Here is a 22482-nt window from a genome sequence, read left to right on the forward strand (position 1 = left end):
CACTACCAGTTAGGTGGGTGGGTGTTTAAAAATAATAATTGCAAGAGTTTCATGTTTACTATAAGGTGCTTATCTATTAAGGAGTATCCCTGAAGCAGCTGATTAAGTGAAACATGATTCATGTCAGACCAGCACATTGAGCTACATTCTGGCATTAAAGAGCGCCGGTGATTCCATTAGGAAAACTAGCTGGCTGCCTAGAGTGCCAAAGTTTTGGGAGTAGTAAAATCCTACCAGCACGAGGCCTAGAGAGATGCTGTGCTAGAACTAAAACCCTCAAAGAAGGGAGCACTGTTCTGGAGCCATTACCATTGATAGCGAGGAGCACCGTGCTAGAGATAAGTTGGGGAAGGGGGTGCATATCCGAAGGTTTGCTTAGGGCGCCAAATGCTCTTGTACCGACCCTGGTATTAAGAATGCTGATTCAACACGTTGAACTATTTGTTTCTGCATTATGAAAGTTAATTTCTTGTTTAATTCTTATATAAAGGACTATTTGAAATTCACAATATAAATAGGAGTATTTACAGGAGGATTTTGACTCATGATGAGCTTTGAACACAATGGGATGGATTTTTAAAAAATACGCGAAGCGTCCATGTGCGCACGCTACCCGGTGTGCACACATGGATGTGCGATTTTATGACTGGTACCCGCATGTTATAAAATCCTGGGTGGCGCATGCAAAGGGGGGGGGGGTAGAATTTAGCTAATACATGCGGCGACAAGATCGGGGCTCCCCCAATTCCCTACCCCAACCTCCTTTCCCCTCTCCTACCCGTCCCCTATCCCTATCCTATGTAGCCCCAATTTTATGTTTACCTTTTGCTCCTCCAAAGGAGCAGTAACAGGTTGCGCGTGCCAGCACCCTGCCGGCACGCAATCCCCCGGCACAGTAGCAAATGGCCGCTTTATTGGCTACCTCCTGCCCCACCCCTTGTGCGCATAACAGGAGTTACAAGCGCAACCGGGCACCTTTTAACCCCTGCTTTTTACGTGTGCAGGCCATTTAAAATTGGGCCGAATATGTGCAAGTTCTTTATACTGTGTCAGATGAAGTATTTTCCTCATATGATGACACATCTTGTAGAAAAAATATTTGCTGGGTCTAATTTTTAATTCCATTCTGTTAACTGTAGTTAGTTTTGGAATCTATGATGTAAAGTGGGTAATCAAATGTGAAAAAGATATTTGCAAGTAATCATAAAAATGTGTTACAATTACCCAGAAATAATCAAGAGCAATCATGCATTTGAGCACCTATGTTGCTAAGCACAAATACCATGTGATACTCAAAGGAGGATATCTTCCCAGTGAGGTTTTATGCAGTATTATACCCACTCCTTTGTCAACTTCAATCCTTCCCTTGTCCTTCCTTACCACTCCAGCACACCCCACAGGAATCATCCCCAGTTCCACAATATTGAAAGCATGGTATCCAGGATCTACCTACCCTGTCATCACATTCTGTAACAGTAACTATCATGAAAAGGATCATAGTGCAGGGTTTAAAAGGATGTCTCAAAATTCATAAAGACCTGACACAAACTTAAGAAATATTATAAAACTTGTTCTTAGGTGGGAAAACATTTCTTGAAAAACTTCTGGAAATCCAGCCAGTCCACAGAGAAACAGTCTGTTCCATTCTCCTTCCAGTTTCATAATGCTGCCAACATTATAAATAATGTTTTTAAATACTCTTTCAGGTATATATTTCACTGTAAACCTTCCTCTGCCTCAGTGCATAAAGCCAAAATTCATGTTTTAAATTCCCCTTTCTGTGCTATTAAACACATCATGCCAGTATCTAGCTTTGACTAAAAATATGGAACAGAGGTTTCTATTACACCAGTGCCTGGCACCACAACTCTACCTCTTCCCTCCCTTGTTACTTCCTAGTTCAGAGCTACAAACACTCAGTGCTTTCTCCAATCATCATATCATAGGATAGATTGCTTCTATGCTGAAATTGTGACTATTGAATTATAAAGCATGTCAGATGTATAGGATGAGGCCTGTGCTCCCAGGTTGGATGATCTCATTTTCAACCTGATTTTAAAAACAAAAGATAATGAGGTTGATATTCAGACACGGAATGGCTAGTTAAGTTAGCTGTCTCGCTAACTTAATGGGGATAAGTCAGCGGCACAGCCACGCTGCTGAATATCCCTATCTTAAATTTAGCTGGTTATGTCAAACCAGCTAACTTTAGGTCAGCCATATGGGGCAACCAGAGTTAGCTGCATTGATTAAGCAGCTAACCCTGGTCTGACCCAAAAACACCTCCCGCCCACCTTCGGATCTCCTCCGACTTATGTGCATAAATTCTATGTGCACATCTAGAATTTAGGCGCATATGGCACTGAATATTCCCAGCTAGCCATTTAGATGGATAACTTTTCAGTTATCCATTTAAATGGCTTTTAAATATTGACCTTTTTGTATTTAGCAATCCCTTATAATGTGCTCTACTTTGTGTCTAAATCTTTGACCATCATGAGGCGAGAAAAGAATTTCACAGAAAGGTTCACTTTCCTACTAATTCTACAAAAGGCTCAAATACTGTAAATAGAATTGCATTCATTAAAATTCTATCATACCTTACGTTTAATGAATTCTATGAGATCCCTTTCCACTTCAGTTCTATTGTTTGGCATTAATCTTTGATATTCAAGTTCGATAATTACCTCAAATAAAACATCTGTTGGAAATAAAATCAAGTTATATTTAGTCATATCTTGCTGTAGATTTACAGTATTCCTGTGCCATCTTAACATGCTCACTATGGGCCGGATTTAAAAAGGCTATTTTAAAATGGACTGGCGACACGGGGCTTGCAAAAAGGGGCGGGGAGGGGCAGGGCCCGAGGTTCCAGGCACAGCAGCCATTTGCTGCTGTGCTTGGGATCACGCGCCGGCAGTTGGCCATCTGAAGTAAGTTTGGAAACAAAGAAAACAAAAAAGGTAGGGAGGAAAGGGCAGGTTCGTAAGGGAACAGGGGAAGGCACTGCAGCTCGACGTGCACAAGTGTGCACCCCCTTGCGCCCACAGACCCCGGATTTTATAACATTCGCACACATGTTATACAATCAGGCGTACATATGTGCACACCGGGTAGCACGTGCACATGTACGCCCGCGTGCAACCTTTTAAAAATCTACCCCTATGGTTTGACATGCATGTCGAGAAGGAATAAAATCTTTTAAAACTATGGATATTAGTTTTCCTTATTTATTTAAAAATTCTTATAACCCACCTATCACATCAGCCAACCATCCTAAGTGAGTAACACAACTATATAAACATAAAATACACAAACACAATCAAACATTATTAAAATGTACTTGGACACAAAAAACAAGATTATGGATATGCCAACTTGAATAAGTAATGTTTCAATTTCTTTCAGAAAAAGCTTCAAGCCCATTATAGCTTGAATCACATTAGGCAAACTGTTCCATAATATAGGACCAACAATGTTGTTGTGTAGACAATTCTTGTCCCCTTAACTGAGGGGCTCAAGAGCAGGCCTTGATCCTGAAAACGCACAGTGCATTCAGGAATACAGAGATGCAGTGTATCCTTGATCTAGTATTTCGTACTTTGCGAAAACATCTGAAGAACTGTGTTACTAAATCATACTATAGTACAGTAGGCATGTGCAGAGTTTAAAACATTCATTTTGGTTTATAGAAACATAGAAATATGATGGCAGAAAGAGACCATATAGCCCATGTAGTCTGCTCATCTGCCCAAACAAATTTAGCTTTACAATTTCCATCACTCCATCAGAGATCCCCTGTATTTATCCCATGCTTTCAATTCAAATAACATTTTTGTCTCCATTACCTCCACTGGGAGGCTGTTCTATGCATCTACTACAATCTCTGTGGATAAATATTTCCAAAGATTGCACCTGAGTATACCCCTTTAGCCCTCACCCCATGATTCTTCATTTTAGAGCTGCCTTTTTGTTGAAAGAGGCTAGACTCCTGTGCAGGATTTTGAGATATTTAAGTGTACGTATCATATCTCCCCCTCTCTCTAGGATATACATCTTTAGATCTTTGAGTCAGTTCGTAGACCATACTTCAAGCTTCAAGTTTTCCATGCTTTCCTGACTGTCTACCCCCATTGCAGATTTTGGTATTATCAGCAACAAAGACAAACCTTTCCTGACAATGCTTCAGCTATGTTGCTCATAAAAAATGTTGAAAAGAACTGGTCCAAAGACTGATCCCTGGGGCCCAGCATTAGTAATGTCCTCCTCTTCAGAGTAAACTGCATTTACCACTACCCTTTGTCACCTAACATTTAGCCAGTTTCTAACACAGTCACTAGAGGGCCCATCTCAAGGATGCTCAGTTTATTTATTGGTTGCCTATGCAGAACCGTGTCAAAGGCCTTACTGAAATCCAAGTACACTGCATCTAGCACTCTCCCTTGAACTAACTCTCTGTTCACCCAATCAAAGAAATTGATCAGATTTGTCAGACAAGATTTATCTCTAGTAAAACCATCCTGCCTCAGATTTTGCAATCCAATGGATTCCAGAAACTGCAATATCTTCTGTTTTAGCAGCAATTCCATTAATTTGATCACCACAGAGATCAAACTAAATGGCCCGTAGTTCCCAGCCTCCTCCTTACTTCAACTTTTATGAATAGGAACCACATCTGTCCATCTCCAGTCTTCCAGAACTACTCCAGATTCTAAAAGGTCAGCCAGAGATGCCAGGACTTCTTTAAGTTTCTTTAGTACCCTTTGATGTATCCCATCGCCTTCTCTACTTTAAGTTTAGTTAGCACTAGGGATGTGCATTCTTCTGCAATGTATTGGCAATCCGCAACATATGTCCATATTTGTTGTATTCGGGGGGGGGGGAGGGGTCGAAAAACGTATCCCGATTCCCTACGAATATAACATATCATCCGTTCCATACATTTGGCGCCGCGTGCTTTTCTTAGCGGCCATTTTAAATCTGAGAATGCCATTTGGGTGTATCCATAGCCAAAAGCCAGCCCTTTCCTGTGAGTCAGTGACCTCACAGCCCTGTCAGAGTGGGTCGGACAGGTTGGCAAGGAGACCAGAATGCAACATATCAGCGATAAGAATCTTTGCAATGCAGCCAATCACGCTCTCACTCAGTGGTTGGTGATGCTTTTGCTGATGACCCAACACTATATATACTTAAGCACGCGGCGCACCATGCACTCTCGTTGCAGGGGTGGTGTGGGGAGGTGGTCTCTCTGCGGAAGGTGGCTGTACTAGAGCTAGTCTGAGTTCTCAAATCTGTATTCAATTGCTAGCTACTTAGATAGAAAAAGATATTTGCTCTGCATTTGGCTGCAGTGCCAGCTAGCCCTGGTTTTTTTAAGCACTTTTTTTAGTTGATCTGAGACGGTCTCTCTGTACCACGGAGAGAAGCTGCTACCAGTGCCATTTTGCTGCTTAATTTACCCCCCCCCCCCTGGGGTAGGTTGCAAGCACCATTTGGGTGTTGTGGGTGGGAGAGATAAATTCAATTTCTAGCTAGTTTGCTAGAATTTCCATTGAAAAATATGTTTCATCGATTTTCCTGCTGTGCCAACAATTCCAGCTTTTTTGTTAACTGCATTTTTTAAATTGAACTCTCAGTCTCTGTGCACTAGGCATCAGTGCCAGTGGGCACTGGGTAGTTTTGCAGACTCAAATATATTGGGACAGCGGGTGTCTGTGAAGCCAAATCCCCAGTGGGCCTCTTTTGGAAATAATTCTTTTAATTGAAATCCCTACTAGGCAGTGACATTAAATCTATAATGTCAGGGAAAGCTAGATGTGGTCGAGTGATTGGGACTGGCAGAGGTGGCACTTCAAAATGCACTAGTGCCAGTCCCCCATTAAAGTTAAAAAGGGACCTGCTGCAATCTAAACTCTTTGGAAGGGCAGGCAGTTCCATCCGAAAAAAAAAATGAAATCTAAAACATGATGCATCACCACCACCTGTTTTTGACCCTGTAGTTTTGGAGGTGAGGGAAGGGGAGGCTGAGTCATGCCAGACAAAATGTCGACACCCAAAAGCAGCAGTGGGACAGCAATCTCGACTTAGCGTTGACAATGTAGCACAGGCACCGTTTGCTTCTGATTCAGATGAAGAATCATCTTGTGTGGGATTCTTATCATCAAAAATGGAAGTAGTAATAGCTGAAGAAGGTTTAGGAGGATTAGTTAGTCCTGTCTTAGCCTCCACTTCAGTGCAGCAGGGGAGAGATGAAACTGATGATGAGGAGGAGGAAGAGCAGTCAGCACAGGCACAGAGTGTGACTGATGCCCCTGGCATTGCTTCTCAGGGTACACCCACTACTTCAGCTCCAGTGCCAGCATCCACCCCCAAGGCTATACTGGAGGGAGGATCACAAAAGACATCTACAATCTGGAGCCACTTTAAAATGACAGAGGACCTGCGTTTTGCTCGGTGTAATTACTGTGGCAGGTCTATTAGCAGAGGCAAGCAAATGGGACATCTATCTAATTTTGGCATGATGCATCATATGAAAAGGCAACACCCAACAACAGTACTGCCATCTGGGGATGGTGGCAGTACCAGTCAGGGGACCCCTTCCAAGCAGCGTAAAGTGCTTGAAAAGGAGCAGAGTCACCCCATGCCCTCAGCCCCTTCTTGCAGTCTCTCAGAGCCTACATGTGGCAGAAACGACAACCCACCATGGGGGAAATGGGGTGAAGTGCGGTAACACTATCCCAGGGTAGGAGGCAGGCAGCCTCAAAAGTTGTAACCAGGAGCATTGGGGAAATGATTGCCCTTGATGACCAGCCCTTGCAGATAGTGGAGAATGTGGGTTTCAAGCTTTTTCTGAAGGTCGTAGTTCCAAATTACAAAGTCCCCTCCAGAACCACATTTAGCAGAAAGGTCATCCCCAGCCTGTACAAGCAGTGTCACAATCGCATCCAAGTGCTGCTAGCTAAGGCAGAGGGAAGTGTGCATTTCACCTGCGATATCTGGACCGCCATGAATGCTGCACACTCTTACCTCTCCCTGACAGCACACTGGTGGGACCTGGCTGAGGCAGGGGCAGGCAGCAGCTCTATTAGTGAACAAGTATCCGGGTGGAGGTGGGCTTTACTGCACACCCACCTGATGGACCAGGCCCATACCTCAGCCAATATTCTAGCATGCATCAGACAGATGCTGGAGGGCTGGCAACTACACCAGTGAGACTGGAATCCTCTGACAGTGTTCTTTGTCACAGACAATGGTGCAAACATGGTTAAGGCAATAACCGAGGGGTGCTTTAAGAACATCCGATGTTTTGCACACACGTTGCACCTGGTAGTGAAGTCAGCTCTGGGGTTGGAGTCCAAGCACCAAGAGAATGGATACCTGCAGGACTTAATACACAAGTGCAGGAACATAGCAGCGCACTTCCACAGAAGTGTGAAGGCGAGGCAGGTTCTCCGACAAAAGCAGACTGATTTGGAGATGCCTCACAAGCGTCTCATTCAAGACATTGCCACCCGGTGGAATTCCACTTATATGATGCTGCAGAGGTTAGTGGAGCTGCAGATACCCCTTCATGAACTTTCTGGTTCAATGGACATAGGTGTGTAGAATCCTCTAGGGCATCATGATTGGTTAGTTATGAGTCAGCTGGTAAAAATCCTGCAGCCTTTCAAGGATGCCACAGAGGAGCTGAGTTCCAGAAGTGCCACCTTGGCTGACATCATCCCTATTGTTAATTTCCTGGATGAAAATTTGGAGGCCTTTAAACAGGAAGAAGGAATGACAGCTGAGGTGCTGCATTGTCTGGACATTTTGCAGCAGCAGGTGCAAGAGAGATTAAGGCCTTTAACAGAAGAGCACACATACATGCTAGCCAGAGTCTATGATCCCCGTGTGAAAGGGAAACTCGCCCTACAGTACGATTGTCTATTGGTGAAGGACCTGCTGTTAGCAAAAGTCTGTGAACAGGAGCGCCAAAGGCAGAGACAGATTAGGCATGAAGCAGAGGAGGAAACAGTGGGCACTTCAGAGAGTTGTGCTAGCCCAAGCATGAGCAGCACTGTCAGCGACAGCTAGTACCTCCTCCTCCTCCTCCTCCTCCACTTCAGTACGCCAAAGGCAAGTTGCCCATAAAGATTCATCTTTTGTACTACGGGCTAGAGAGAAAGCAGCTGGCATGAGTGACTGAGGCCACCCAAGCAAAGGAGACACAAGTACAATTGTCAGTGACACGGTATCTCTCAGAGCCTACAGAGGACATGCAGACAGATCCGCTGGCATATTGGGCACACAAGTCCACTGTCTGGCCACACCTAGCCAAAGTGGCTCAGCAATATCTGTCATGTCCACCAACCATTGTGCCCAGTGAACGTGTCTTTTCAATGACAGGGGATATCACGAGCCCTCACCGCTCAAGGCTGGCACCAGAGTTGATGGAAATGCTAGTGTTTTTGAAAATAAACCTGCCTTTGCTTGGTTTTCCAAATTTTCCCTGTGAATGGCAAGATGAATAAAATGCTGTTCCTGTCCGTCCACTGTCCAGGCTGTACTTCCCTACAGGGGCCTGACCTCAAACGCTGTGCTGGTCTGAGTTTTGTTCTGGTATTTCTAATTTCAGTGCTGAAGTGCCATCAGTACAGTTAATAGCTTCTGGGTATTCACAAATAATCTCCAGCTCAGTTCTTGCTTCACAAATGGCAGGCTCTATTGCTCTAAAAGCATCCTCTGTTGAATTATCTTTCAGAAATGAAGAAGATGCCATTTTATTTTGGCAGTGAACCAGTTCAAGAAGAAATGACAGATCAAACCACAACATACCTGCACAAAGGAAATCCTCAAATGTTGTGCCTGTTCGTCCAGGCCTTATGTCCCTAAAAGGGCTTGACCTTTATCCTCGATTGCTGTGCCTGTCCGTCCACATTTGGCATGTACGAACATAAAACGCTGACTTAAGATGTTTGGAGCTTGCATATTTCATGTGCTCAATAGTTTTCATGACCTTTATAATATGAGGACCATGTTCCCTAAATCTTTCTTAGGTGCCAACATTGTTTCTCCTAGTACTATAGAAAAGGTGGTAGTTGCACTCTAGTTCATCCTCTGTCCCATAGTTTACAGAGGCACTGTAGGGTACAAAGTCAACATAGGTCGATATTGTACATTTGGGCGGGAGATGACATCAGCGCTTCTTTTGGTCCTAACGGCTGAACCCTTGTTGCAAAGGGAAACCTCAGTTTCCAGCAATTCAAAATACTAATCCTTCACAGCATGGATCCTTAAATAAACAATTTTCTTTTAGTTTCAGGGCAGAGCAGAGAATCTCCTCCATCTTGCTCATGAAGTCATGATCTGTTTGCACATGCTTAAATCCTAACAATTTGTACCATTAATCACTCTAGGTGCCAACCCATTCCAGGGAGCCCTTCCCTGCTCAAAGAAAAGTGAACCCTCCCCGGGGTAGCCAGCCTATCTTAGTACCTGTTGACCCATGTTGAACCGCTGTTCACATGGCACCCTGCTCCATGTCACCACGCGTTGAAGGCTTGTGCTACACTTTAGGGGCAAACCCATTCCAGGGAGCCCTTTCCTGCACAAAGGAAAGGGAACTCTCCCTGGGGCCAGCCTGTCTTGCCCCTATCAAAACCACAGGGACCAGACTACCCCCACTCTGCCAGCCTGTCTTGCCCCTGTCAGCTTTCTGCCACTCTGCCTTGCTGCCATACACCAGATGACTCATTCAACTCCTTGTGATGTTCTTGCCACTATCATGGTTCCTCAGTGTGTTGGTGCTAGTTTTTCTGCTTGCTATGTTCCCCCTTCATTGTGCTGTAGGATGTTGATGCCACTTGTCTTGCCGCTCTGCCTGTCTTGCTGCCTTCAAGGGTTCATGCATCTATTATCTGTGCTCTCTTTTGAAGCTGTGGTGTATTTTTGACACTCTCGCTACTGTGCTTTGTGCCTCTGTTAAAGCACTCTTGCTACTTCTGGTACCCCTTTCCCCCTTTACAGTGCGCCTTAGGCTATTCATGCCACTTTGGTGCCACTTTGCCGCAGTCTAAGTACCTTGGAGCTCTTTTCTTGTTCTGATGATTGCTCCCCAGAAGTTTCATCAGAATTGATAAGAAAACCCCAATTCCGCAGCCAAAAATAGGCTGCAAATACTTCCTCCATTGACTTTAATGGAAACCGGAAAACGAATAAAACGTATCAATGTGTCGGGTCCCCCCTTGAACAAATGCAACGTATTTGGGACCCGAATACGAATACAGAATCTGACGAATCTGTGCTTTCTGCACATCCCTAGTTAGCGCCTCAGAAATGCACTTTTCTGAAAATCGATTGAGGTTTTCCTCGCTTCAAATTTTATTTGTATTCATTTTGTGTGATCCTTCTCCTGGCCCCTTTTTTTTTTTTTTTTAAATGATATTTTATTGAACAATTGGTAGCATGATAACTTAACAACTTGTATTCATGTAAATAAACTCTATACATACAAATATATGTAAATACTCATTATTGCCTCATTTTCAACAATCCAATTAGCAGGTAAAACAAACACCTAAGTGCCAGCTAGATTCTGAGTGCTTCTTTGTGCTTCTGGCCAGGGCACATTGGACAAGTTACCACGCACAAACAGGGTCATAGCACTATACGATACATAGTTCAGGATGCCGCCCGCCATAGTAAATATGGGTTCCATACTTGTATAAATCTGGGTAATGTATTGTGCCGATGAGCTGTCAGTTTATATAACTTGCACATCTTATCAAGCTTTAATAGAACTGCAGCAAGTGGGGGCACTGACGGCATTTTCCAATTAGCCGCTAACACACATCTAGTGCCCAGAACAACTTGATTTACCAGAACCCCCATACTCCTTGGGCAGTCAACTGATGCATTCAATAATGCCCTCTCAGGGGTCAGCTGTATAGGGGTATGAAGGACCTGCTGGAGAAGCACGGAGACTCCCTCCCATAAGTTCTAGCTCCAGGGCACTCCCACCATATATGCATGTATGTTCCCTTCTGACCACATCCTCTCCAGCATAGATCATCCTGGCAGAGGTGGGCCTTATAAAGTCTTTGGGGGGGGGGGGGGGGGTGTAAGGTGCCATCGGAATAACACTTTATAGCTATTTTCCAGTAACAGCACTGATATGGAACTGTGTTTGGTGTTAGCAAATATCTGATCCCATGCCTCCTCCAGCAATATTGTGCCCAAGTCCTGATCCCAAGCTAAAAGAAAAGCTGGTTTCTGACCAGGGGATTTTTGGAGGAAACTGTACATTTTGGATAATCCCCCTTTAATCCGTGCAGCCTGCTCACACCAACATTCAAGTTGTATTTTCCCCATTGCCAAGTCTTTACCAATGTCTTCCTTCCATATAAAATGACGTAATTGCAAGCAGGGGAATGTGGCCATGGGTGTTAAATGGTGTATCTCTCAGATGTTCTAAGGCTATGAGCCCTTCAGGCCCCCATATCGTCCCAAGGAATGGTATTCCTTGAGTTTTCCATTCCCCAAAGAAGGGAGAATCCCGCCCCGAAGGAAATTTTGCATTGTGATAGAGATGAGCTTAAAAAGTACCTCCTGTTACCCACTAGAGCATGTCACCATTGTTTCCAAGTGCGGAGGGTAGTTTGAATGGATGGAGGAATGTTTTCCTGCCTCAGCCATGTATCTTGCCAGGTGAGGGCCTGTACTGGCATATCTCCCAGAATTGCTTGTTCTATGGTAACCCAGGTTTTGTTGCTCTCCTGGTTTGTTCCAGGTAGGAACGGCACTCAGCTGGGCAGCAGCATAGTACCAGCTCAGCTGGGGCACTCCTAACATTTCCACAACTCCAGTCAGAGATTGTTGTGGCTGTGACAGGGTAAACAGTAAGTCATCTGCAAAAAGTGACATCTTATAATCCGTGATCCTGACCTGTATTTCCGTGACTGAGGGCTGATTTCGAATCTTAATGGCAAAGGGCTCTAGAAAAAGTGCAAACAGCAGTGGCGACAGTGGGCACCCCTGCCTCATCCCTCTGAATTGGGAAGAGGTCTGAATATGCCCCATTGATCTTAACACTTGCCTGCGGTTGCTCAAAGTTTATGTAGCCAATTCAGGAACATGGGGCCAAAATTCGTTTTTTCTAACGTTTTGAACAAGGGCCAATGAACCATGTCAAAGGCTTTCTCTGCGTCCATGGATGATAACACTGCAGAGATCCGTTGCTGCTTTGCCCACCAGAGAAGGTCTAGTATCTTGCGGACATTGTCCGCAGCCTTTCTGCCTGGGATGAACTCAGACTGGTCCGGGTGAATCAATTTTGCCATTACCCTGACATTACTTGAAAGTTTTAGCCAAGATTTTGGCTAAAATTTTCAAGTCAATATTGATCAGAGATATAGGCCTGTATGACCCACATTCCAAGGGATTGCATCCAGGCTTGGCCAATATGGTAATCCCTGCTATATTAGACCCAGGAAAGAAAGATTTGCCATCTCTTAGATCATTAAACATTTCCATTAGGTGGGGGGCTAAATGGTTGGCAAACTTTTTAGAAAAATGGCCTGTGAATCCATCAAGCCCTGAGGCTTTATTGATTCTAAGCTCATTAATCACCTGCAGGATTTCCCCTTGAGAGATTTCTTTTTCAAAGAACTGCTTTTCATCATCAGATATTTGGGGGAGCGCTACCTGGTTTAGATAGGTCTCAGTCCCTTCCCGCTGTATATTTAAGTCCGCTTTAAATAAATCCCCATAAAACTATTGAAACCTGCGCTGGATGTCATTAGCAGATGAGAGCAGCATACCATCTTTATCCCGTATCCTTGTTATTTGGTTCTGTGCTGACATTTCAGCTTCCTGGCCAATAGCTGGCTGGCCTTATCGCCCCATTCAAAATGCTCTTATCTTACCATCATTAATTGTAATGAGATAGTATCCAGTTGTAACGCATTAAGTGCCTGTCTAGCCCTCTGCAATTTTGTATATACAGATGGAGATTAGAAGCCCTGCATAAAAAGTACCAAACGGGCAATTTCTGCAATTAATACTGCCTTACGGGCTAATTTTCCTTCTTAAATGAGGCTTGTGATATCAATTTCCCTCTCAGGACAGCCTTTAGGGACTCCCAATACAATGACTTATTTGGCTTCTGACACCTATTATGCTGTTCAAAGTCCTCTATTGCCTCTTGTACTGCAGAACAAAACCTGCTATCATCCAGTAAAGTATCGTTTAGTTGTGGCTCAGGAGTGGACAGAGCTCGGGATCATGCGTCCATCTTGTTCTGCTGTGCTAGCGCCCCCACCCCTCTCCTCCTGGCCTAATGTGAACACTGAACAGAAATTTGTTATGGAAGTTTGTTTTTTCCTCATCACTTTCTACATATCCCTCCCCTTTACCTCTCCTTGAGTCTCCCTATGCCACTTTTGCACTTCCTACTATCACTAATATATCATGCATTCATTCACCATTATAGTCAAAGGGGAAAATAATGCAGCCTACTTTGATTAGAAAATCCCAATTTGGGAGATCATTTCTAATGAACCTGATGAGTAGACGTCAGAATGGGAAAGATTTGTCATTGCATAAAAACTGTCAACAAGGCACCAAAAATGGCATGAAGAGCCAAAGGATCTGCGATGGGGCATAATGGATGGACCATTCAGTCTTTCTGCCATCATTACTATGTTACTATGTTATAATGGCTCACGGGACATTAAGTACAATGAGGTTACTTATGGTTTTTCTTAGTCTCTCTCCTCTGCTGCTCCAGCAGCCACTGTCAACCTTGCTTGCTCTTTGGAAAAAGTCTGAACATTCACAAATGTTGTACTTTTTCTGCCTTTCAAGATATTGGAGCCAGCGACCACAACATAGGTCTTCACTGAATTACTAGCCTTCAAAGCCACAAAGTATGATCAGACATTTTCAACAATATTTTTGTTCATATTTGTTGCAAAAAAATAATACACTAAGTTTTGATATAGACATCATGCCAACCAAATAGAATATTGTTACTTGAAAAATCATTACCTCCAGGGCTGTGTATGCCTTCTAGGGTGGTTCCGTTTTCCAAGTGTGTGTGCACAGCAACTGTGTTGAAAAGAAAAATATTTGTTTTGTATTTCTTGTATTGATCCAGAGTTCCAAGGAATGAAATTTTGTATAAATACATTTCAGAATAGCACTCTGCTCTAATCATTATACCTTATTGTTGTGCACAATTTAGCCTTTTTATACAGCAGTTACTATGTAGCATATTAAAACATTTGGGGAAAACTCTGTACCACACTTTTCGAATTAGGGTTATTCATAACAGAAAAGTAGATCCCACATCCTGTGAAACAACTTCATCTCATTTCTGCTTATTCTGATTTCTAATAATCACATTGAATCTGGGGACAACTGGAGTTTTTATAGGTTGTAACTTTTTTTTTTCTAATTTGATTATAGCATTATTACAAAGCCAACAAAACACTGTATAGAAACTTAGTAAGAGACTTCAATGAAAAATTCCAAAGACCAAATACACCCCCATAATATCATCTCACTATAATTAGTCCACAAACAAGAAGGTGAGAGAGAATTTAAAGGAGTAATAAGAAAATAAAAAGAAAGAGCAATACCATGAAAGAAGCCTGCAAATAACTTAAATGTCATTTACCCTAGACTAATTATGGGATCGCAATGCTGACAAAAGTTTCTTTGATGCCACAAAGGTCTTTAACTATTCCGGAAGATTAAAAAAAAACACAAATAGGACTCATTCTGAAATTTAACAATAAACATTTGCAAGGGGACCTCAGGAGGAAGTTAGCACCCACAGCACGAGCCTCCTGCCAGGAAGCCCTTCCTTTTCTCCTGCATTGCCCTTGCAAGATCAGGAAAAATTCTGATCTGACTGATAAAATGAGCACTTACATTTTCATAATAAAACTAAGGTCATGATCAGAAAAAAAGAAACCAGCAGTCTCACTCTCAGAAATTTCAAGAGGCAGATGACTCCAAAAAGTCAGTTAAATTTAAATCCTCAGTGGTAGGTTGATTAGCTCTCTCCCGAGAAGGCAGGGAAAAAAAAATTTTTGCAGTGATATTTTCAGATGAAATGTGTAAAATCTCTACCAAATATCTTCTTAGTCATTGTTAGGAATTGTGGACCCTTGGCCTGAGGTGGGGTTGTTGCTTCCTGAAGGGTTGGGCCCCACAGGTCCCCACCGTCGGGAGGCGAGGCTGGGACTTTGCCTGTATCGACCCTCGTTCCCCGCAGGTTGAGCTCTCGGGTGCCGGGGACGGCAGGACGTAGGAGCACCTCTGTGTGGCTGGTCCCAGAGAGGGTAGGCGAGTGGGTGCAGAGAGTGTCTGAGAGGTTAGGCACAGTTCGAAACAGGAGCACCCTCGGAGGGAGGAGGAGAAAGTCTGAAGGAGTGCAAGGCCACTGCAGCTCTGAAGGGAGTAGAGCAGGACCACGTGGGAGTGGCCTCGGGATGAGGAGGTGCAGGTGCAGAGACAGGAACTGTACTCCGCTGGATAAAGGCTAGAGCGAGGAACCTGCTGTAGTTGGTGTCAGGAGAGTAGCTGCGCAGGGGAGTGCCCTGAGGAGCGGGGCGCCGAGACACAATCTGGTGGAGTACTGCGCCGAGCCAAGTCTTGAAGAGAAAAGGCACTGTGGCAAAGTCCTCAATGAGAAGTGCTGTGGGGGTCCCAAGGAGCAGAGGGCACTGCGGAAGGGACTCACAAGTAAGGTAGCGCTGAGCCTGGCCCTGAGGAGTAGGAAGCCCTAGAGAGAGTCCAGGTGAAGTAGCGCTGAGCCAGGACCCGCAGAGCAGGAAGCGCTGAGACAGGAACCCGGAAGGAGAAGCACAGAGATCCAAAGGCAGGAACAACTGGTCTGTGGAAAAGGAACTGGCACCAAAAGGAACCAATGGAACTCATTGCCAAGTCAGTTAGTGGTGGCTAGAGGTGAAGATTAAATACTCTGGGCCAGTGATGTCATCAGGCAGGGATGAGTCTGGATTTCCTGCCATTGGCCCTTTAAAGGGAGACAGATGGTGTACACACGCCTAGAGAGGCCCAGGATCGGAACGCTGGTCTGTGGCATCCCAGCCATCATGTGGAATGCAGGGAGCCAGGAGGAACGCAGCGGCAGCAACTGACCACCACCGCAAGAGTACCAGGGGTAGAGAACCAAGCATGACATGACATGAGTTGAGCCTGCCGCAGCCATAACAGTCATTTTAGGTAATTCCCCCATGATTCTTGGAAAATTTAGGATCCTTAAATTAAGATGTCTTTGAAAATGTTCTACAAACTCTATCCTATTCAGGATTCCATATTCTTGCATAATTGTAGAATTAATTGCCTGTATAGAATTAATTTATCTTTCAGCTCAGTGATTTTTATAGTTCGATCTTGAAATTTAATAGCGTAGGCAGATTCTAAGGAATCCAACCTCGATGTTGAGTTCAGCTTAACAGAGTTTTCAATAAAGGCAGACCCAAGCCTATAGATAATCTCCCATAAACAGTCTAATGTCACCACAGCTGGCTTAGGAACAGTGAGGAATCAGCTCTGGCAGAGAGAACCAAAGGATGGGGCTCACTGCCCGAACCTTCCTGATGACAAAGATTCTCAGTGCAGTCTCAGTGCGCTCACCAGATGCTGCTGATTCTGAAGACCTTGCCCGAACAACCACTGAGCTCCCTTCGATGCGGAGGCAGCAACTACTTCACTCTGCTGCGAATCTACGGTTCCTGGATGTAGGAGGACATGCTCAGCCGGCGGGGGACGATCATCCAAGGGGCTCAGGGAAACTTCATACCCAGCAGCAAAAGACACTCCCCTCATTAATTGCCGCACTGGGGCTCTGTCCCCTCTGAAACAGGAGACAAAGCTTCAAACTCAAGAATAGAATTCTGAGCGAGACTGATTTGGGTCTCAGACTAGGGGGCATTCCATGAAGTTAGCATGGGGCACATTTAAAACTAATCAGAGAAAGTTCTTTTTTACTCAACGCACAATTAAACTCTGGAATTTGTTGCCAGAGGACGTGGTTAGTGCAGTTAGTATAGCTGTGTTTAAAAAAGGATTGGATAAGTTCTTGGAGGAGAAGTCCATTACCTGCTATTAATTAAGTTGACTTAGAAAATAGCCACTGCTATTACTAGCAACGGTAACATGGAATAGACTTAGTTTTTGGGTACTTGCCAGGTTCTTATGGCCTGGATTGCCACTGTTGGAAACAGGATGCTGGGCTTGATGGACCCTTGGTCTGACCCAGTATGGCATGTTCTTAAGGATATACCCTAACTCTTCCTTTCCTTTTTGGAGGCAAATTGCAAGATATTAAGCCACAAAAGCAGGAGCCCAGCAAGTCTGTGGCTAGTTCATGCCGTCATCTTGTCTCCACCTCTCTCTAATGTTTTTTTTAACAAAGCAACATCAAAAATGCTGTAGTACTTGGACTTTTCAGATTCCACAGGCCTCTTCAGATGTCATCGGACAGCATCTGAAGAAGGCAGCTTAAGAGATCTTGAAAGTGTATGCACCATATTTTAAGTTGGCCTTTTAAAAGGTATTTTTAGTTTTACAGCACTCTTTTTCTCACAGGGTAACACAAATCTTGCCATCATTTAGGTGCTGGTAGGCCCTATTCATCCTTCAGAAACACTACTGTGCAAGAAACATTCACATTGATTGTGCATTAGAAAAGTCTCCACATTCAAAATCCAGGAAGAGACAACTTCCTACACTCTCTCAAGTCAGGTTTACGTAGACTGATCATTCTGTTCATGACTGCAATACAAAAACTGTATCTTAAGAAATTTTCTCAGATCCTGTGGAGAAGTGTTCCTAATGAGTGTTTTCATTTGTTGCCAGTCTTCTGATTTTATGTAATCAGGCAGGTATAACAGACAATATGCATATAGCTGAATTAAATGGATTTTGCATCTTATTTTACTTGAAAACTAATCTGTGTTTTTGCATTTACTTCTTGTCCCTTGCTTCAATGCATTTGTTGAAGTCCATTCCCCATATGATGTAATGTCTTTCAGCAGCATTTTACATGTCAGCTTAATCTCTCTTCTGGGACATAACATCAACAGTGTGTTGGAGAGATTTTAAATCCAATCTGCTATACAGATTTTTTTTTTTTTAAATCAAGACTTGGATTCTTACGGTACTAAAGTTGAATGGATAATACTTTATAGTCTGTGATACTTAGAAGAATAAAAGATTAATAGGTAATTTATTTTGTTTAACACAAATATATTAGTGTTCGCCACGATTCCATATTTATAATTGTTTTGACTATATATACACACATATACACACACAGTACATAAATGACTTTTAACAGTCAGTTATGTCAGTCACACTCTCTGCAAATCCCTTTCACATGAAGGCAGGCAGAGGCACATACAAGCTCACACAAGTACATACACAAGAGGAAAATTGGTTCTTACCTGATAATTTTCGTTCCTGTAGTACCACAGATCAGTCCAGACTCCTGGCTTTTGTACCCCCACCAGCAAATGGAGACAGATAAAGTTTTATTGAAACAGCTATATAACCAAGCGTGCCACATGCAGTCTCAGGAAGGACCTGTATCCAAGCCAAAATGCCCATAAATCAATTAAATTTAACAGCCCACCTGATACCCCAAGAACAGGAGGGTGGTGACGCTGTAACTCTCTCTAGGAAAGGAACCCAAGCAAAAAACAGCATAGTGATCAGCAAATAATTCTGAACTAACTATAAACCAACAGACAAACCGAGCAGATGACTCTCCCTCTTCTTACTATGGATGGGTCTCTGGATTGATTTGTGGTACTATAGGAACAAAAATCAGGTATAAACCAAAATTTTCCTTTCTAGTACATACCCAGATCAGTCCAGACTCCTGGGATGTACCTAAGCCACTAAACTGGGTGGGTCTTAGAGAGTCCTGCTTGCAGAACACTCACCAAATCAGACCTCAGCCAGAACCCTGACATTCAGAGTGTCTGGCGAAAGTGTGCAACGAGTTCCAAGTTGGTGCCCTGCAAATCTCCTGTGGCAACACCTGCTGGGCCTCTGCCCAAGAGGGTGCCTGCCAACTTGTCGAATGAGCTCTCAAACCTGTATGCATTGTCCGACCCTTAGAAATATGCGCCAAACCAATCACCTGCTTGAGCCAACACACAATCGTAGCTTTGGATGCTTGAAGGCCCTTCCTTGGACCACTCCAAAGCATGAAAATGTGGTCTAAAAGTACGAAAGACATTAGGTACTTTCATATATCTTAGCAATGTCCGCCGGACATCCAAAAGCCTTAGCTCCCTTGCATGAGGAACGGAGGGATCCAAGTCCAGAAAGGCCAGAAGTTCCACAGTCTGGTTAATATGGAACCCTAACACCACCTTTGACAGACAGGAAGGCACTGTGTGCAACAACACACCCACCTCTGAAATCTGAGGAAGAGAGTCCCAGCATGACAGTCTGTGGCTCTGAAATCTTTTGCAGAGCAAATAGTCACTAGAAAAAAAACACCTTAAGAGTTAAATTCTTCAAAGTTCTTCTTCTTAGTGGTTCAAAAGGAGCTGCACATAAGGCTGTTAGCACCAGATTCAAATTCCAAGATGGACAAGTCTTCCGCACCAGCGATCATAAGTTCTTCGCCCCTTGAAGAAAATGCACAACATCTGGATGCACAGACAGAACAACCATGTACCTGCCCACGGAGACAAGAGAGCCACTATCTGAACCCTCAGTGAATTAAAGGCCAAACCTTTGACCAAACCATCCTGCAGGAAGGACAAAATCCTCCTCCTCCAAATCCTCCTGACCTCTGTCAGGAGCCAATGCAGCCAGGAGCAGGCACGACGGCAAAGGCTTGGGGGGAGGGCCCCCAAAGCTGCAGCAAACCGTGTGGCCAACTGAGTGGCAGCATTGCAAATGGCCACTGGGGACAGAGGTCCCAGGTGCAGCATGCCAAAGAAGCAGAGGAATCTCAAGGAGATATGCACACTCCCCTCCAGAAGCACAACCAGCACATAAGTCTTGCTGATTGAGCCACAATTGCGACCCCCTGCAGGCCCGGAACACTGAAGCACGTGGCGTAGTCCCCGATTGTGCGCCGACACCGGAGGCTTGATCCAAGATTCAGTGGCACAAGAAAAAACAAGCTCTGGTAGACCTGCCTGTCCTGTAATAACTTCCCTCAGTTCTCACCCCAGGAACCCAGAGTTATGCTGCACTCCCTGACTAGGAAAAGAACCTTTTTTTTAAAAAATAAAACTTTAGCCAAACAAGACGAACAAGGGAAGAAGGAAAAAAACAAATAAATACTTCCCTGTGTCCTTGTGGAAGGGACAGGATCACCAGCCAGTCACACCACTGCTTCGTGCAAGCTGAGGGATCTCGAGCACCAGATATCAGCCCCAAGGTACTTGGAGCAAGCTAAGGAAGGGTCACCAACCCCCTGCTCATCTGCCTTGACCAAGATGGATAGCCCCACCAGAACCTTATAATTCCCCAAGAGGTTCCACTTGAAATCCACTCTCTTTCCTTCTATTTTTTTTTTCAGACTGCAGGTTTTGCACTATCTGCCATCTGCTGGAGACAGAAAAATACTAAGGGACTGCAGGTAGCACATTTTGTTTTACAGCAGTTTCAATAAAACTATGTCTCCATCTGCTGGCAGGGGTACAAAACCCAGGAATCTGGACTGATCTGGATATCTATTGGCACTCATGCTAGCATGCAGAAGCATGTACAGCCACCCACACAACTACCCGAGCAAAGCTGGGAACTTTTTGCTAATTATACATAAATGAGTTTGTTTGCCTAATCTTTCAGTTGTAAATGCCAGCTTTTTTTGTCAAAGTATAATTGTGTGTTCATGCAAAAATATTAATTGTCAGAATTGGTAAAATAGACGTTTTGGTATTACACCATCACCTTATTTCTGCTGAAAGGCTGTCATTGGTTTGTCCAGATCTTTATGCCACATATTAAAATTCCAGGTTTTAAAAATTATTTTTACAGTTCAGAAGGTATCCCAAAGAGTGACCACTATGATTGTTGAGCATCTATGTCTAGTCCACATTACTGTTTTGGAATTTCAGCCACTGATTTACACATTTTATGTAATACATATATCAACTGTCCATACCAACCGGTGTTTAAAGTCTCATATAAGACCCAAACAATTCAACTATTTACTATTGTTTGGGCATATACCTTCTCTTCTTTAAACCAATCTTGGACAAACTGTAGATAAACCACAACGCAAAACCTGAAGACCAACACCTGCTTGCAACCCACTTCACATGTTTAAGAGTGTCCAGAATTAGGATTTTTTGCTTCCTTAAAAATTTAGAAAGCATCTGATTGAGCTCTTTGAAATGTTTATGCAGCCCAGCAATAGGAAAACCTTGAACATAAGAGGCAGCTTGGCAGAAGAGCCATTTTAATTAATCTCACCATAAATAGAATAGCAACAACTTTTCCCATTGTTGGAGATCTCCCGTAGCTTTCATGAAAACTGAGCTCAAACAGCTCAGGAGTTTGTAAATCAGCTTGATCTAAATCTAATCATGGTATCTGCAGTTATTGTCGCAGAAAAAGGCTAACCATGGCGATTTGACCAAGTTTACACACAGTTCTGACCAAATAGTGTTATCATACCTATCAGTGTCGCTGGATGGTCTTTGAAGAGCAATGTAGAACTGGTGTTCTGCTTCTCAGTTTCCGAATAAGTTTAAAGAAAAACAAAAAAGTCAAACATACATACAGCTACCAGCAAACTCCAGTACACTTTTTTCACCTGTGGCAGTCAGAATTGTCTGTCAACTCAGCACAGGTAACTTCCTCCAGCTATACTCAACTTAAAGGTAAAACATAGATATTAGCAATCTCTGGGTTTTTATACCTTGCTTGGGGCTTTTCTTCACTCTAAGGAAGTGCTTTGTTTATACATCTTCTATAGTTTGTGTGTTATTTAATTCAGTTTATATGTTACCTTTCCAACTTTAGCACAAAGCAGTTTCATACTGAGATGAAAAAGAACCCCCCCTCCCCCCCCAACCACACACTCACACTTCCCTCAACCACACTCCAGCTAACAAGGGCTACAGATCATATTTTGATTTTCTTTTAATTACCCGGTTCACTTCTGGACTGGTTTAGTCTGATTTTTACAAAGGTTGCAGGTTTCTTATTTCTGACCCGGGACCAAGTCTTTTACACCACGGGCTCCTGTCCCATTTCTTGAAGAACGTTTTCAGATTTAAGATTAGGAGTTTTTCTAGGCTGGCTTTTAAAGCCAAAAAAGCTTTCAAGGCTGCATCAAGATTGGTGATGGCTGGAATACTACAGTCTAACATCAATAAAAGGTATTGATTTACTAATGGAGCAAAGCTGAAGATTTATTATCAGAAAAGGTACAACACTTACACCTTAATTCTCTAAGTCAAAAAGAAAGTGGGGGGGAGTGAGATTATTGACCAG

At 43.6% G+C, this 22482-nt stretch overlaps 1 protein-coding gene across 6 annotated transcripts in view; it reads right to left on the minus strand.

The window, feature by feature from the left end:
- LOC115087033 overlaps nucleotides 1-22482 on the minus strand; it is a 139883-nt gene that overhangs the window by 29766 nt on the left and 87635 nt on the right. For 5 of the 6 annotated variants that reach the window (XM_029593681.1, XM_029593676.1, XM_029593680.1 and 2 more), the window contains 2 exons: nucleotides 14026-14085; nucleotides 2601-2701 (listed from right to left, as the gene is read on the minus strand). In XM_029593681.1, coding sequence (XP_029449541.1) covers nucleotides 2601-2701; nucleotides 14026-14085 — 161 coding nt within the window. The remainder of the gene's footprint in view (nucleotides 1-2600; nucleotides 2702-14025; nucleotides 14086-22482) is intronic. The other variant, XM_029593678.1, reaches the window with a different exon arrangement.

Source organism: Rhinatrema bivittatum, chromosome 3, assembly GCF_901001135.1.
Source record: "Rhinatrema bivittatum chromosome 3, aRhiBiv1.1, whole genome shotgun sequence".
Lineage (NCBI taxonomy): Eukaryota > Metazoa > Chordata > Amphibia > Gymnophiona > Rhinatrematidae > Rhinatrema > Rhinatrema bivittatum.